This window comes from Grammomys surdaster, unplaced genomic scaffold (assembly GCF_004785775.1).
Source record: "Grammomys surdaster isolate TR1022 unplaced genomic scaffold, NIH_TR_1.0 209, whole genome shotgun sequence".
Classification (NCBI taxonomy): Eukaryota; Metazoa; Chordata; class Mammalia; order Rodentia; family Muridae; genus Grammomys; species Grammomys surdaster.
In genome coordinates this window covers 1,757,202-1,771,548 of record NW_021604654.1, presented here as the reverse complement: position 1 = coordinate 1,771,548, position 14,347 = coordinate 1,757,202, and the positions used below count along the sequence as shown (strand labels likewise).

The following is a 14,347-nucleotide window of genomic DNA, read 5'->3' as shown; positions in this document are numbered from 1 at the left end:
TGGGACTGGTGAAGTGGCTTACAAGGTGGACATGCTTGCCATGAAGGTGAAGGAGAAAATAGACTTCAGCAAGTCCTCTGCACACCTACCCACACAGTACATAAATAAAATAAATAAAGCATACAGATAAATAATAAAAATAGGCAAGCAGTGGTGGCACACACCTTTAATCCCAGCATTTGGGAGGCAGAGGCAGGAAGATCTCTGAGATCAAGGCCAGCCTGGTCTACAGAGTGAGTTCCAGGACAGCCAGGGCTATACAGAGAAACCCTGTCTTGAACAAACATGGTGATGATGATATCCAGTTTCCCATTAGACTGGAGTGGCAGACACCATAGCTATGTCCCGGGTGCTCCTTAAATGACTTCTTTTACCCTCACCCCCTCCCAGGACAGGGGTCCAAGTCTGTGGAAGTTGGGAGTTGTTTACTGAAGTGTCCTATGCTGCATGACCCGGGGTTGTTGCCAAATTTTGTCACAATTTCTTAGGATCCTTTTTTCACAATCTGGTTCTGCCCCAAAGGGTTTCTGACTCTGTTTTATTTGAGTCAACAGCCATGGTTTTCCCGGAACTCACTGTGTAACCCAGGCTGACCTCAAACTCACAGAGATTCTTCTACCTCCACTTTCTGAGTGCTGGGGTTGAAGGTGTGTGACTCCCAGGTGGCTTCTGATTGTCATGAGAGTCCTGGGGCTCAAGATGTCCTGTGGACAACACATCACAACAGCATGTCACCTCTGAAGGGAGAGCACACTGCTCTGACAGGGGGTGGTGGAGCTGGGCACCCAAGCCCCACCCTCCTTGCCTCAACCTCTCCCCTCTGCAACCCACCTTCAGGATTAGCTCGGGTGAGGAGCTTGTGACCTAGGCTCAGCCAATCAAGGCTTTGATTGACATGAGGGTCTGATTGTACAGTCAGGGTCTCCATAACCACAACAGGGGAGTGCCTGGTGAGGACAGGCCTGGATCAAGACAAACCTGAAGGCAGAATTCACAGGAAATAAAACCTTATGGAAACACTCTGCTTGCTGAGGTGTGAGATCCCACAGCCACAGGAATGAGGACAAAGAATTCAAGTGTCCTTCCCCCATCGGCAAGCAACCTTCTCTCCTACTTGAAGGAGGAAGGGGGTGGGGTGAGGGAGACGATGGAGTGTGTTGCTCCAGTTGCAACAGACACCATGGCAGACAGGGTGCTGGAAGGATACTTACTGGGCCAGGATAATAGGTGGTCCAGCCTCTGCTCTCCACCTATGCCTTGTGCCTGCCTATCTTCAGAATAGATACTGGTAAGGGTCCCATGCAGGAGGGAAAGGAGGGACTGGCCCCCCCCTACCCCCCTGCACCTGGCAGGTTTACATAATCCATCCCAGAAGGGCTGACACACTGAAAGCTCAGATTCCTCTTCCCTAGTTGGGACTCTGCCCACCAGGCAGGGGGCAGGAGGCAGGGGGCAGGAGGCAGGAGGTAGGGGGAGGAGGCAGGAGGCAGGTGCCTGTCCATAAAACAGCTCTGAAAGCCTGCCTGGGTTAGTGGCGTCAAAATGCACAGCTCCGTGTACCTTGTGGCTCTGGTGGTCCTGGGGGTGGCCGTATGTGGTGAGTGGACCAGGGAGGGACAACAGTTTGACACAGCAGCCCGTGGGCAGGCACAGCAGGGTCCACTGCAGTGAAACCCGCTCCAAATTGTGAATCTGTAATCTGAGACTTCTGGTTTCAGAGCTTTTATCAACAGCAAAAACCTGCATTTGAAATCTGTAGTTTTTACAAAATTAAAGAACTAGAATTCACCTTCAGGTTAAAGGGCCTGTGATGAGGAACAGTGACCGAGGCAAGCTGTCTTCAGCCTGCCACAGGCTCACTGTGGCCTTCAGGGCCATGGGTCTCCCATCAGGCTGAATTTGCAGGCCCTCGGAACGCACTTTACTGATATGGCTTCTGAGTCTGGGGTAAGCGGGGTGGAGGTGTCGGTGGGTAGAGTAGGCTCTCTTGAGGTGCAGCCCACCCCAATCCTTACAGTCCACCCACCCTCCTCAGCAGCGCAGCCCCGAGGCCGGATTCTGGGTGGCCAGGAGGCCGAAGCCCATGCCCGGCCCTACATGGCATCGGTGCAAGTGAATGGCACACACGTGTGTGGGGGCACCCTGGTGGATGAGCAGTGGGTGCTGAGTGCGGCCCACTGCATGGATGGAGTGTGAGTGGCAGGGGTGGGGTGGGAGAGGTGGGGAGGGGCCTCGGGAGGCTGTGACATGGTCTGAGGTGTGCCCTTGTCCTGTCCCAGGACCATAGATGACATTGTGCAGGTGCTCCTGGGCGCCCACTCTCTGTCCATCCCTGAGCCCTACAAGCAGCTGTACGATGTACAAAGCGTAGTTCCTCATCCGGGCAGCAGGCCTGACAGCCTAGAGGACGACCTCCTTCTCCTTAAGGTGAGCATGCTGGGTCCTTCTTACCGAGTCCAGCCTCGACCCTTCCCTCTGCACCAGAATCTCTGTCTACCACCCCAGTCCAGCTTCAGATCCCATTTCTTGACTATGTCCACTACTGACATTCTGCCCCTCCTTCCCATAGCTGTCCCAGAATGTCTCCTTGGGTCCCCACGTGAGACCTCTGCCCTTGCAAAGCGAGGACCGAGAAGTGATACCCGGTACGCTCTGCGACGTGGCTGGTTGGGGTGTGGTCACCCATGCGGGACGCAGGCCTGATGTCCTGCAGCACCTGACAATGTCAATCATGGACCGGAACACCTGCAATCTGCGCACGCACCATGACGGGGCAGTCACCAAGAACATGATGTGTGCAGAGAGCAACCGCAGGGACACTTGCAGGGTGAGGAACACAACCTGGGTCACGTGGTGTGGGTGGGTGGAGTTGAGGGGCTGTGCAGGCTAGCGGGGGCGTGGCTTGCGGGAAGGGTGGGGTTCAGGAATCTCAGAAACTTCTGGGAGTCACTTTCTTGCTGGCTATTGGGTGGGCATGTCACTCGTGGCCCCGCCCCACAGGGTGACTCCGGCAGCCCTCTAGTGTGCAGGGACGTGGTCGAAGGTGTGGTTACCTGGGGCTCTCGAGTCTGTGGCAACCGCAGAAAGCCAGGTGTCTTTATCCGCGTGGCAACCTACATGACATGGATCGAGAACATCTTGAAGGGTAATGTGACGGCCTGAGGGGACACCGGAGACACGTGGCTCACAATAAATGCAAGCATCTGAACCCTGTGCGTCTTTACTCATAGTGTCTGCTGCGTACACACTCAGAGGTCTGAAGGCAGGAGGTTCCACGCTCGGCCACATGGAGGCGCGCATGCTCCTTTTAGAATCGTGAGGCGGGGCTCACGCCTACCCCACTGAGGTCCTGTTGCACCCAGGACTGTTGTCTGGGCTCAGACAGCTCTTATGATGACCCTTACCATATAAATACTAAAAGGGGAAGCCGAGGCACAGAGTGGCCATGAACAAGACTGAATTCTAACCCAGAGCTCATACTGGTTCACTGAAGATGGAGTTAGCAATGTCTGCAGTGTCACAAGGGCTGGAACCCTGTGGGCGACAATGGGTAGAACCTGGTCCCAAACCCTGTGCCTTTCTACCAGGAGAACAGGACACTGAGGTGAAGGGAGTCTTCTGGCTTCCTGTAGGTATTGGAGACTGAGGATCTGAGAGGTGGGGCCACTTGTGACCCAGCTGTGAAAGGCACAACTGGATCCTGGGTCTGAACTTTGTTTCTGCTAGGCAGGTTCAACTTGGAGTCATTTTTATGCACAAGCACTTATCGGGCACCAACTATGTGCTGCCACCAGGCTCAGGGAGACGAGTAGCCACAGATATAAGCAAGCCCCAGCTCCGTTCCCTCGGGAGGTTAGTGTTTTAATACCACCTGTCCCACAATCCCAGAGTGCTCCACATCTAAACAAAGGAGCCTGTGATGCCACTCAGCTGGGTCTAGCATTTCCCCCAGATGGCTTGATACTCACATCTATGCACGGGCAGCACTCTGCAGAGAGGGGACGGGAGCAGCCCTCCAGGACTGGCAGGAGGAAGGGAGCTTGTGTGTGGTCAGGATGCTACAATACCACGCTGCTAGCTTTTGTTGGCAGAGGCGGTGCACTAGGGGCAGCAGTGAGCAGGGCAAAGGGAAGTCACAAAACCAGTCTCCCAGGCACATGCCTGCCTATTCCAGTACTGGGGAGAAGGTGGTTGAAAGCTGGGATACCCAACCTGGTCCTGTTACCTTGTCTGGCCGTGGCTCACTCACAGTAAAGTACAGCGATAATTCTGGTTTTGGTTTTTGTTTAAATCACAGAGATAATGTTTTTGTTCTAATCTCAGCTGTTGGGCTGTGGGGCTGCACTGGACTGTCAGCAGCTGACTATGATTTGCCTTGTGCTCTGGCAGAGGTGTGGTTTCCCCAGCTGCAGGTAGTTTCTGCAGTTGTGTGACATCTGCAGTTCTGGGGACTTTTCAAGAGGGTATATATATGCTAGGGTGGTTGCTTTTGTTGGTAGTAGATTGGAGCTTGGTCGCTGTTTGAGTAGTCCTGTGCACAGAAGTTATCCTGCTGAAGATCAAACTCGCCCCAAGAAACTCAATGTCCCTAATCAGCAGGAAATAACCTCGCAATGATGTCACCCCTTATCCCTGTTAGTGTTAGGGATTGAAAAAAGGATAGAAGAAAGAAGAACCCACAAAGTAGCCAAGCGGAGGGGAGCATCCTCTGGCGCAAGGGAGACAGCATCCCCCCCCAAGAGCTGGGTCACCCGTGGCTAAGCCCTGTACTCAGCTCCACAGGGTTCCAGGGAGAAAACAACAAAACCAAGTATCAAGAGCAGAGGCCTGGCCACCTGTGGCTGCAGCAGCAGAGGAGATGGGGGATGCTGGAAGGCAGGACCCCTGGGGACCAACAGCAAAGGCCACAGAAACCAGATGGAGGCAGCTGGGGAGGGGACAGAGTCTGCTGTGGCACCTGTGGGGCCAGCAGTCACTTGGTTTCCCTATGTGTGGGTACCTTGGCACAGAGCCTCACCTAGTGGGCAGCGTGGTGGGGACCACGGTGACTGCAAAAGCCTGGTGTACAAGAGAACTTTATTGGGCCAGTCTTCCCCTCCCATAGGCCCCAAAGAAAACTGAGGCAGACAAGCCCCACCAGGATGGGCATATGGACTGTGGATCTTCTGAAGGATGAACACGCAGCCTGGCTCCTTCAAGCTGGCTTGGACATGACCCTGGAGATGCCACATGCCCCTAGAAGGGGCAGACCCAGGCTCCTGGTGGGTATCAGTGCCCCCGTGAGGACAGCAATGTCGATGTTTCATCACAGACAGTCCCCTGCCTCCGTTCAGAGGCTCAGGAACAGCTGAGAGGCACTTTGCGCCACAGCCCACCACACAGGCAGTTCTTGATCCAGCGCTGTTCCCACTGTTTCACAGCGGTTGTCTCGTTGGGTGACTTCAGCATGGTGACACAGCCACACCTGGGGAACCAGGAACTGTTGACACCTTACCCTCCCAAGTACCTGCACTGCTGGGCGAGGTGGTGTGCCCCCAACCCTAGCCTGCCAAAGCCAGGTATGACCCTCCCTGAGCTGCCTACCCCACAGGTCCCAGGCTGTCTGTGTGGCCCGTGTGAGGGAAGCACAGGACCTCGAGCCTGGCTGTAGCCCTCACCTGGTGCAGGCTTTGCACTCCTCGGTGGGGTAGGCGCCCAGGTGCAGCCTCCGGAGGTGGTCGATCTTGGGCTGGCCAGGAGCCCTGGGGGTAAGAGGGGAGTGACAGGTGTGGGACCTGTGTCCACAGTGCAGTGTCAGCAGACAGCAGAGGGTGGCTTCTAGCGTGTGACCCTGGGGCTCAACCATAACACAGCTGATGGCCTTTTCCTGGTGAGATAGGGCCAGTGTTTCCAGAACTTTCCAAACATGGCTGATGGGACAGTATACACACAAGAGGGGGTGATGGCCTCACTATGGGAGGGGCACAGCAGACATCAGCAAACGCTGGCCTGCAACAGGCTCCACTACAGCTTCAGCAAATTGGTGAAGAAACTGAATTCTACACACAGAGCTGTGAGCTCAGAGGTGGAGGTTGGTGGGTCAGATTCCTGCCACACACAAAGTATGAGGCCAGCCTGGGCTACGTGAAACAAAAACCCAAACATCTCAAAACATCTCAGGTGTGGTGGCACATTTCTCTAATGCCAGCACTTGGGAGGCAGAGGCAGTGGATCACTGAGCTCGACGAGACGAACCTGGTCTGCAGATCGAGTTCCAGGACTGCCAGAGGCACCCTCTGTTAAGACCAACAAACCCCATTTCTATGCATACAGCAAAGGCTAGAATGGCAAGTTCTCATCTCACTGCAAAGAACTGGTGACACAGAACTTGGTCATTAGAGACACCAGGCTCTAGAAGGTGCTGGAACCTCTGTAGGAGAGAACCTTGAAGGGAAGTTGTGGTGTGGAGACCTTCAGGGGGCTGCTGGCCGTGCAGGGTGTGGGGGGGAAGCGCATACCTGGTGAGGCCATCCAGCTGCAGGGTGGGGGTGCTGGTGGGCAGAGTGGGCGCCCTGCCGAAGCGCAGGCGCAGGGGCTGCTTGGGCTGCAGGCGACTGACCAGGCCGTCACTGGCAGGAAGCCAGTCCAGGTTGGGGACCAGCAACTGGCTGGGCAGCAGGCAGCATTCATCGACCAAACCTTCATCTGGTTCACTGGCTGGGCCCTCATCACGGCCTATGGAGAGGGGTCAGGGTCACTACACAGAACCCTTCCCAGGAAGCTACTCTGTGACCCACGTGGCACCCACTACAGCCTTCTTGGGGCTCTGCCTGCAGACGTCTCAGCTGTGAATAGGGGCGTGCGTCCTATGATTAAGGACTCATGTCGAGGGTGGGGGGAGTGGCGAGAAGCTTAAATTCTGGAGGTGGGCTGATGGGAGGACGTGAGCAGGGGCTATTATAAGGCCTCACAGCAGATCCACAGCTTGGTGAGCAGCCGGAAGAGCAGGGACATGCTGTCCTGGGTGTCCGAGGTGGCTGTATAGACGGGCAGGCAGCTGGGCTTCAGCAGGCCCCAGATTCGGATGACAACCATTAACTCACGCAGCATGCCCAGGGAGGTCCCATCGCGGAGGAAGCTGTGGCCAGGCCTCAGCGGGGAGCCCTGTGGGTGGGGACACTGGGAGTGAGGGTAGGATGTGAGTGCCTGTGCATGAAAAGGGCCAGTCTCCAGCAAACCCTCAACCCTGAGTGAGGTCAGGACCACAGCTGGCTGAGTCAGGGAGGCCAGAACTGGGCACAGCGCCCTACAGACCGAGAGTGGCACAAAAAGTGACCAGTGCAGTATCCACGGTGCTCCTAGGCACCTGGTGGCGCCTTACCCTGGCCAAGTGCAGCAATCTGAACCCCTGCAGTCTGGAGGTTTTTGAAGGCTAGAGGCCTCAAATGACCCAGGGACAGACAGAAAGGTGAAGTCACTCTTTTGGGGGTACCCCTGCCCCCGCAGGCAGACAGGAGCAGAGGAGTGTAGTGCTGCTCACTGAAATAAAGGTGGTGACAGGGAGACTAGAGGGGAAGCTCCGAGGGCTGGGGCCCGAGTCAGAGGGCGTGGCTGAGGCAGGGGCGGGGCTCCACCTGGTTGGGCAGGCTGACCAGCAGGTAGAGCACGAAGTCTCCCACCCACTGTAGCAACTGCTGCAGTGCCTGCAAAGTGTTCATGTCTAGGACGAACTCTTCTGTCTTCAGGTTGATCATGACTTTGTCGATGTCTGTGGGGACAATGAAGGGTGCTAAGAGAACATGGGTGGGGTGACAACCTGGCTCCAAAACCCCCACAGGTCCCAGGGCAGGTTCCCCCCTACACTGAACACATGCATTCAGGACAGGCGGAGGCCACTCCCATATTCTACAGAAAGGAATATCACTCAGCTGTGAAAAAGCAAGTGACATACCACAGGCAGCCCTAACTGCTGAGCATGCAGCTAGGTCACTCACAAAGACTTTTTTTTTTTTTTTTTGAGGCAGGATCTTGTACCCCAGGCTCGCTGCTAACTTGTAGACTTTGGACCTCTGACCTTTGTTTTGTGCCATATCACATCTGGTTTATGGCGGACAGGTGCTCTACCACCAGGCCACATCTCATAACCAAGGGCATGGACATCTGCACAGGGCTTGAGCTCAGGCACGGAGCTGGGCACCTCCCCAGTACCCACCTCAAGGGCTGGTTTTGGATTAAATGGTGACTACGACCTTGCCTTTTACATAGGGGAAGGCTGCACACCCACCGACATCCGTGATCTTGGAGCAGATCTCGGCCAGGCGGTCCCCAGGGCTCTTGTCAGGGGTGTTGAGGAAGTGTGGGCGCAACAGCGACTTGAGGGTGGACGTGATGGCCATGAGGAACAGCTTGGTGTGGTAGTCACACACGCGAGCCACGGTGCAGGGCGACAGCTTGCACAGTGAGGCCTTCATGGCCAGGATCCGGGTGGAGAGGACCTTGGGAAGGGGTAGCACAGAAGTGAGTGGAAGGCCTAGCCAGCTAGAGGCTCACACCCAGGGCCCAGAGAGCAAGGGATTATGGGAAAGGGCCACTTGGTTGGGACCCTCCCCTCTTTGTGATCCACTGGGTACAAGTCCAACATCCCCAGGACACTCATTAGCAAGGGTGACGGGGCCAGTTATGAGTCCCCACATGCTTTAATGTGCTCTCCACTCTTGAGATGTACTCCAGACCGCTTAGATCTGAGACAAGGTCTCACTCTGCAGTCCAGACCGACCCTCAAACCATGATCCTCCTGCCCCAGCCTCTGGCCTGCAGTGTCCATAAGCCTGCACTCCTCCATCTCCCCACCCACTCTGAGGTCAGCAATAGGGCGACACCCACAACCCCACAGAGAGAAGGGCCAGGTCACGCTGGGGACAGTTTAAGTAGAAGCCCTGTCCACACACGACCCGCCCACCTGTCGGCCCAACCTGTTGCAGGGCGGGCTTCTGGCGTGTGTACTCCTCATGCAGCCGCTCCACCAGGCTCTGCACCATGCCAGGCTGCACGTGTAGCAGGATGTCCCACCAGTCATAGCCGGTCACCATGCAATACTCCAGCAGGAACAGCAGGTGCTGCAGGGCCAGCTTGGGCTCCAGCGGGTGTCCCAGGGACGGAGAGATGCGCAGCATGCTGAGCTGGGGGGAGGCTATGCTGAGGAGACACACTGCGCACCCACACCTCCCCTCCTCCAGTTGCCCTCCTCTCCCTGCCCCTTCCTATCAGGGCGCTCACCTTCCCGTGGTTGTCAATGCCCACCAGGGCCAGCGAAGTCCAGGACAGCTGCATGGCCTTAAAATGTACGGCGGGGCATGTTGTGCGTGAGCGCTTCATGGCAGGCTCATCCAGCGAGCGCGGGGCTGAGCTGTAGAACACGGCCATGGTCTGCAGGGAGAGCCGGTGCACCATGTGCACACTGCCGTCCTGGAAGGCCAGCGCTAAGCCTGGGGGGAGGGTGTGTGGTCAGGATGCAGTAGGGAGCGGCTGCCCGCCCTGTCTCCCTTAGTGACCCCAAGAACCAAGGAGGCCCAAGCTCCCTTCCAGAATATTCCTCAGGCTTGGCCACCACCCCTACCCTTAATGCATTCTCCCCATCATATAGGAGCCAGGAAAATAAGGACCTAGGCACAGAAGCAACCCCACCTCATAGCTGAGCAGCTGGCTGGAGAAGGCACCTGATGGACTTACAAGCGGGGACTTGAAGGAACTGAAGCCATGTCCACATGTAATGTAATGTAATGTAATGTAATGTAATGTAATGTAATGTAATATAACATAATATTAGTATACTTTAGTGATTATGTATTTGTCTCAGCAGAAGGTTTTCACCTCATGTCCCTTAGTCACTGTTAGTTACCGTTAGCTCTTCACATATCAGGAAGCATGGCTTTCTATTAATTGGCTAAAGCTGTGTACATCTTAAGGAATGTAACTTGTTAATCAGCTGCAACTCTACATACTAAGGAACGCAGCCTTTTATTAACTGGCCACAGCTCTTTATATATTAAGGAGCACATCTATTTGGCAGTTTTCAGGACCTTTATCACAACGTGTCTTAGAACCCGCAACACTCAGAACCCACCCCCACCCCTCTGCCCATCAGACACAGGTCTAGATGCTGTGCTGACTGCTCCCTGGCCTAACATACCAAGGCCTGGATAGAACTGGGTGTCACTGGCCACCTTGAGGTCAGTGTTGGTGAGTGAGATGGGCAGCTTCGGCAGGGCCACCGCGGACACACGGTCCAGGTCGTTGGTGGCCGACAGGATCCGCCACTTGAGGATCATGGGCTGTTTGTCACCAACTGAACAGTTGGGAACAGGAAAAGAGAGGGGTGTGAGAGGGTGAGACAGAAATATGAGCGCTACCTCAGGGCGGCAGTGCCACCCTTGTCCCAATCCAGGAAGAAGACTGGCCAGCCGAGCAGCCCTCCCTCAGCCGCTTGGTTTGAGGATGTAAGAAGACCCGAAAACCAGTAGGACCAGTCCTGACATTTTTCTTTTCCTATTTGAAATAGGATCTCAGAGACCTTATGCTGGCTGGACTTAAGCCCTCTACATAGCCCAGGCTAGCCTTGAACTATTAACTTCCTGCCCAGCAAGCATGAGGTCCTGGCTTCATCCCCAGCATGGAATGATGGCCAGTGCTTGTCGCCCCAGCACCAAGGAGATGGAGGAGGGTCTCTGGCTCGGATGGGTTATCTATGTCAGTCTCCATCCTTGAAACCGGCCCTGACCACCCAGGGAGCTCCAGCAAGTGAAACCCTCAAGGGGAGACAGGAGAGTATTTAGAGCAGTCAGGGCTTCCTTGCACTAAGGCTGTTCCCTCATAAGGGATGCAGAAAGTAGGTGCATGCCTGTCATCCCAGCTCACCAGAGGCAGAGGCAGGAGGATGGTTCAGAGTCTGATGCCAGAGACGGTAGACTAGGGCCCAAGACTTCAAAATTCAAATGAATGAATGAACAAAGGGAACACCTGAAATCAGCGGCTGACGACTCTGGCACCAAAGGGCCCCTTGGCCACATCCCTGCCTTGACCACAGCCAGTTTCTGTCACCATGGTCACCACACCTCAGCTTGGGTATCCAAGGCTGCCAAGCACCACCCACGGGGCATCTATGGGAGGCGCAGGTGCATGTAGGGAGGGGCTGCCCACTAATGCCAGCCAGCCAGCCCAGACTGCCTGTGACTCACAGCCATCTGCAGGGAAGACAGCGGGACGCTAGTCACAATTAATTACTTGCTGGCCACAAAGGGCACTTTACTGTAACTGCAGCAGAGGTCTCTTGACACAACTTCGTTAGGTGGCCAATTAGGTCCTCTAGCCACCTCCACAGCACAGCCACAGGGTCAGCATGCCCGTGTCAGCCTCACTTCCTTTCTGTGTAGAGGAAGGTCATGCCAGGGCTGAGGCAGACAACCTCAGTAGCTGGTCCCTGGGTAGTCCCCCTTTGTAAGCAAGTGCACTGTGGAGAGGTGTGTTGCGTGCCCTTGGTAAAGACACTCAACTCCACTCAACTCCAGCCTCCTCTCTGACTGAGATTTCTAGATGATTCCATGCCTTTTCAAGTAAAATGCCTTCCTTAATTGTGAGTGCCCTTCACAGCTCAGCCCTTGGTTGCTGGCCCATGCCCAGGACCTTTGCAAAGGGCATTTCTTCATCCTGTGTGTAGGGTGTCCCAGGCTGTCCTCACCAGGGCTTTGGAACCTTAGCTCCCACTCTAAGCAAGAAGCCAACAGCCTCCTGGGACTGTGGAAGGAACAATCAAATCAATCTGAGTAAGTTAACAAGGCCACACCTTTAATACCAGGGCTTAGGAGCCAGAGGCATGCAGCGGAACTTTGCTACTTTGTGGGGTCTTCTTTTTCCCACCCCTTCCCCCCACCCCGCCATTTCACTCCTATCACTAGATAGGAGAGAAAGAAGGATAGAGGGGAGAGAGATCGACCCTTGAATCTAATTTCTTTCCTGTTTTGTTTCTTCTTTGAGCACAACTAACAAACCACAACCAGCCCCACCTCTCAGAGCCCCAGCCGGTATATACCCTTTGAAAAGTTCCTAGAATCCCAAATGTCACAGAATCTCAGAAATTATCTGCAGCTGGCAAAACTGTGCCTCTGCTAGAGCACGAGGCAAATCACAGTCAGCTGCTGACAGTCCGAAGCAGCCGCACATACCACACCTAGGGTTACATAGTTCTGTGTTTGTTTTTTTAAAGAACCCAAAAATTCCAGAATTCTCAGCACTGAGGCAGGTGGAGTTTCATGCATTCAAGGCCAGCCAAGGACACAGAATAAGACCCTGCTTGAAAGCCAAAAGCCATGAGCCTGGATGCTCACGGAGGACGAGGAAGGCTTGGGCTTCCCTCAGGAGGGAAGCCTGAACTACTCACCCACAGGCGAGATCTGCTGGAAGATATTATTCACAGGAAGGCCCTCTTTCCGAAGAGACCAGCACTCCACCAGGCTGCTGGTCTGGCTGGACGCACACAGGAGCACCTGAGGGTGGGGCTTGGTGAGGGGTGTCTCCTGGAGCACCCACCTCCCATGCCTCATTTGCATCCTCCAGTGAAGGCTCTACACAGGACTGTCAGCCCACATATGCCAGGGCTGACATATTTGGGCTGAAGAGGTTCGTGGCTTCGAGGTTTCACAAGTGCAATGGGAAGCAGGTGACCCGTGACCAGTGGAATGAGAGCCCCCAAAGACAGGTCAAGACAGGACATGTCCCCAGACAGGCCACCTTCTGTGGTAGCCAGGACTCAGGACAGGGGGCTTTCCGGCATCCTCTAGACCTGGTTTTGCCATGGAAGGTGAGCAACAGGAAAATGGGAAACACGGCTGGCTCTAAGGATGCCGATGCTCCCTGGGCCCGCAGCAGGGACCTTCCCTGCCTCCACCAGGTCTGTCAGATTCTGACTCCATGACAGGACGTGGCTAGCTGAGCTCACCTGCTCAGACATGTCTCGAGCTAGGAACTTGAGGTGTGTGATGGCGGGGAACCTGTCTTTGCGGTTGGGATCGGTGGTACAGCGCATGAACAGTGAGGGCAGTATCTCCGTGTCGATGCGGCACTTCTCGCTCACCACGCTCACGCACACCTTATAGAACTTCACAGGTGATGCACTGCTGCCATCTGCAGCAGCCACCACGATGTTCCCACCACCTGTGAAGGCAATGTCGGCCAGCGCCACTCGGCCACGCAGCCGGCACAGGCTCTCTGTGGACGTCAGTACCTGCCCGCTGGGCTTCAGGAGGGACACAGTCACCAGGCCACTGACTGTCACTGCAATCCAACCCTCCATTGGCTTGCCACCAAACAGTGTGAGTGACGGGGAGAATTTCACACGGGAGAACTTCTCTCCGAAGCTGGAGGCACCAGACTGTGAGAAGGGGAAACAGGAGGAAGGGCTGCTTTGGATGATCTGACGCCACAGGCCCAGAGCAACAATGTGGCAAGAGCACTGCAGGGGCTGGTGGTCTCTTTCACAGTACACAAGCACTGGCATTTTCCTCAGGGGATCAAATAGTACTTTTAGTTTCGCTGTTGGGACCTCATGGCTCCACCTTTGCCTCTGCAGCAGAGGCAAATGGCACTAGGCTGTGGTGCATCCAAAACTCCACTTACGAGCCGTGTGCATTCTCTGTGGAATGTTGCCTCAGTACCAGCTACTTGTCTTTATAGTCTGTAGTGGCAAATTGGTGTAATTTACATACAAAATATACTTTGTTTGCTTGAGACAGAGTATGTAGCCCAGGCTAGATGCAGTTATGACCCTCTTGCCTCAGCCTTCCAAATTCTGGGGTGACAGTCATGCCCTATCATAACCAGCTCAATAAAACTTTTTTGTTAAAAAAACAAAACAACATTTTTTTGTTATTGTTTTCTCTATGTAGCCTTGGCTGTCCTAGAACTCGCTCTGTAGACTGAGCTGGTCTCAAACTCAAAGAGATCCACCTGCCTCTGCCTCCCGAGGGCTGGGGTGGGCCACCACTGCCCAGCTAATAAAACTTTTTTCACATTGATTTTTTTTTTAAGATTTATAGCTGGGTAGTGGTGGTGGCGGCACATGCCTTTAATCCTAGCATTCAAGAAGCAGAAGCAGAGGCAGGCAGATCTGTAACTCCGAAGGCAGCCCAGTCTACAGAGCAAGTTCTAGGACAGCCTGAGTTACACAGAGAAACCCCGTCTTAAAAACCAGAACAATGACAACAAAAGAGATTGTCTTGTGCTTGAGTTGCATTTGCTCTGCATGTGTGTGTGCACATGGGTGAGGCACTTCTCCCTGCATGTGTGTGTGCACATGGGTGAGGCGCTCTCCCTGCAT

At 54.8% G+C, this 14,347-nt stretch overlaps 2 protein-coding genes across 8 annotated transcripts in view; one reads left to right on the top strand and one right to left on the bottom strand.

Annotated features, from left to right (window-relative positions):
- The first annotated feature begins 1,468 nt into the window (after positions 1 to 1,468).
- Cfd (complement factor D) lies at positions 1,469 to 3,208 on the top strand. 3 transcript variants are annotated; one of them, XM_028771765.1, is made up of 5 exons: positions 1,469 to 1,597; positions 2,039 to 2,192; positions 2,280 to 2,427; positions 2,570 to 2,827; positions 3,001 to 3,208. In XM_028771765.1, the coding sequence occupies exons 1-5, from the start codon at positions 1,543 to 1,545 to the stop codon at positions 3,160 to 3,162; spliced, it is 777 nt and encodes a 258-aa protein (XP_028627598.1). In that variant the 5' UTR covers positions 1,469 to 1,542; the 3' UTR covers positions 3,163 to 3,208. The 3 variants fall into 3 exon arrangements, with proteins under 3 accessions (XP_028627598.1, XP_028627597.1, XP_028627599.1); XM_028771764.1 differs by having other exon boundaries at positions 2,036 to 2,192; XM_028771766.1 differs by lacking the exon at positions 2,039 to 2,192.
- Positions 3,209 to 5,059: 1,851 nt separating this feature from the next.
- The window catches only part of Med16 (mediator complex subunit 16), a 12,908-nt gene continuing 3,620 nt past the window's right edge, over positions 5,060 to 14,347 (bottom strand). For 3 of the 5 annotated variants that reach the window (XM_028771702.1, XM_028771705.1, XM_028771706.1), the window contains 11 exons: positions 12,971 to 13,402; positions 12,413 to 12,518; positions 10,169 to 10,324; positions 9,256 to 9,464; positions 8,952 to 9,158; positions 8,264 to 8,474; positions 7,614 to 7,747; positions 6,951 to 7,158; positions 6,498 to 6,714; positions 5,658 to 5,741; positions 5,060 to 5,464 (listed from right to left, as the gene is read on the bottom strand). In XM_028771702.1, the coding sequence (XP_028627535.1) occupies positions 5,338 to 5,464; positions 5,658 to 5,741; positions 6,498 to 6,714; positions 6,951 to 7,158; positions 7,614 to 7,747; positions 8,264 to 8,474; positions 8,952 to 9,158; positions 9,256 to 9,464; positions 10,169 to 10,324; positions 12,413 to 12,518; positions 12,971 to 13,402 (2,091 nt within the window). In that variant the 3' untranslated portion in view covers positions 5,060 to 5,337. Of the gene's footprint in view, positions 5,465 to 5,657; positions 5,742 to 6,497; positions 6,715 to 6,945; positions 7,159 to 7,613; positions 7,748 to 8,263; positions 8,475 to 8,951; positions 9,159 to 9,255; positions 9,465 to 10,168; positions 10,325 to 12,412; positions 12,519 to 12,970; positions 13,403 to 14,347 lie in introns of all 5 variants that reach the window. The other 2 variants (XM_028771707.1, XM_028771703.1) reach the window with 2 other exon arrangements.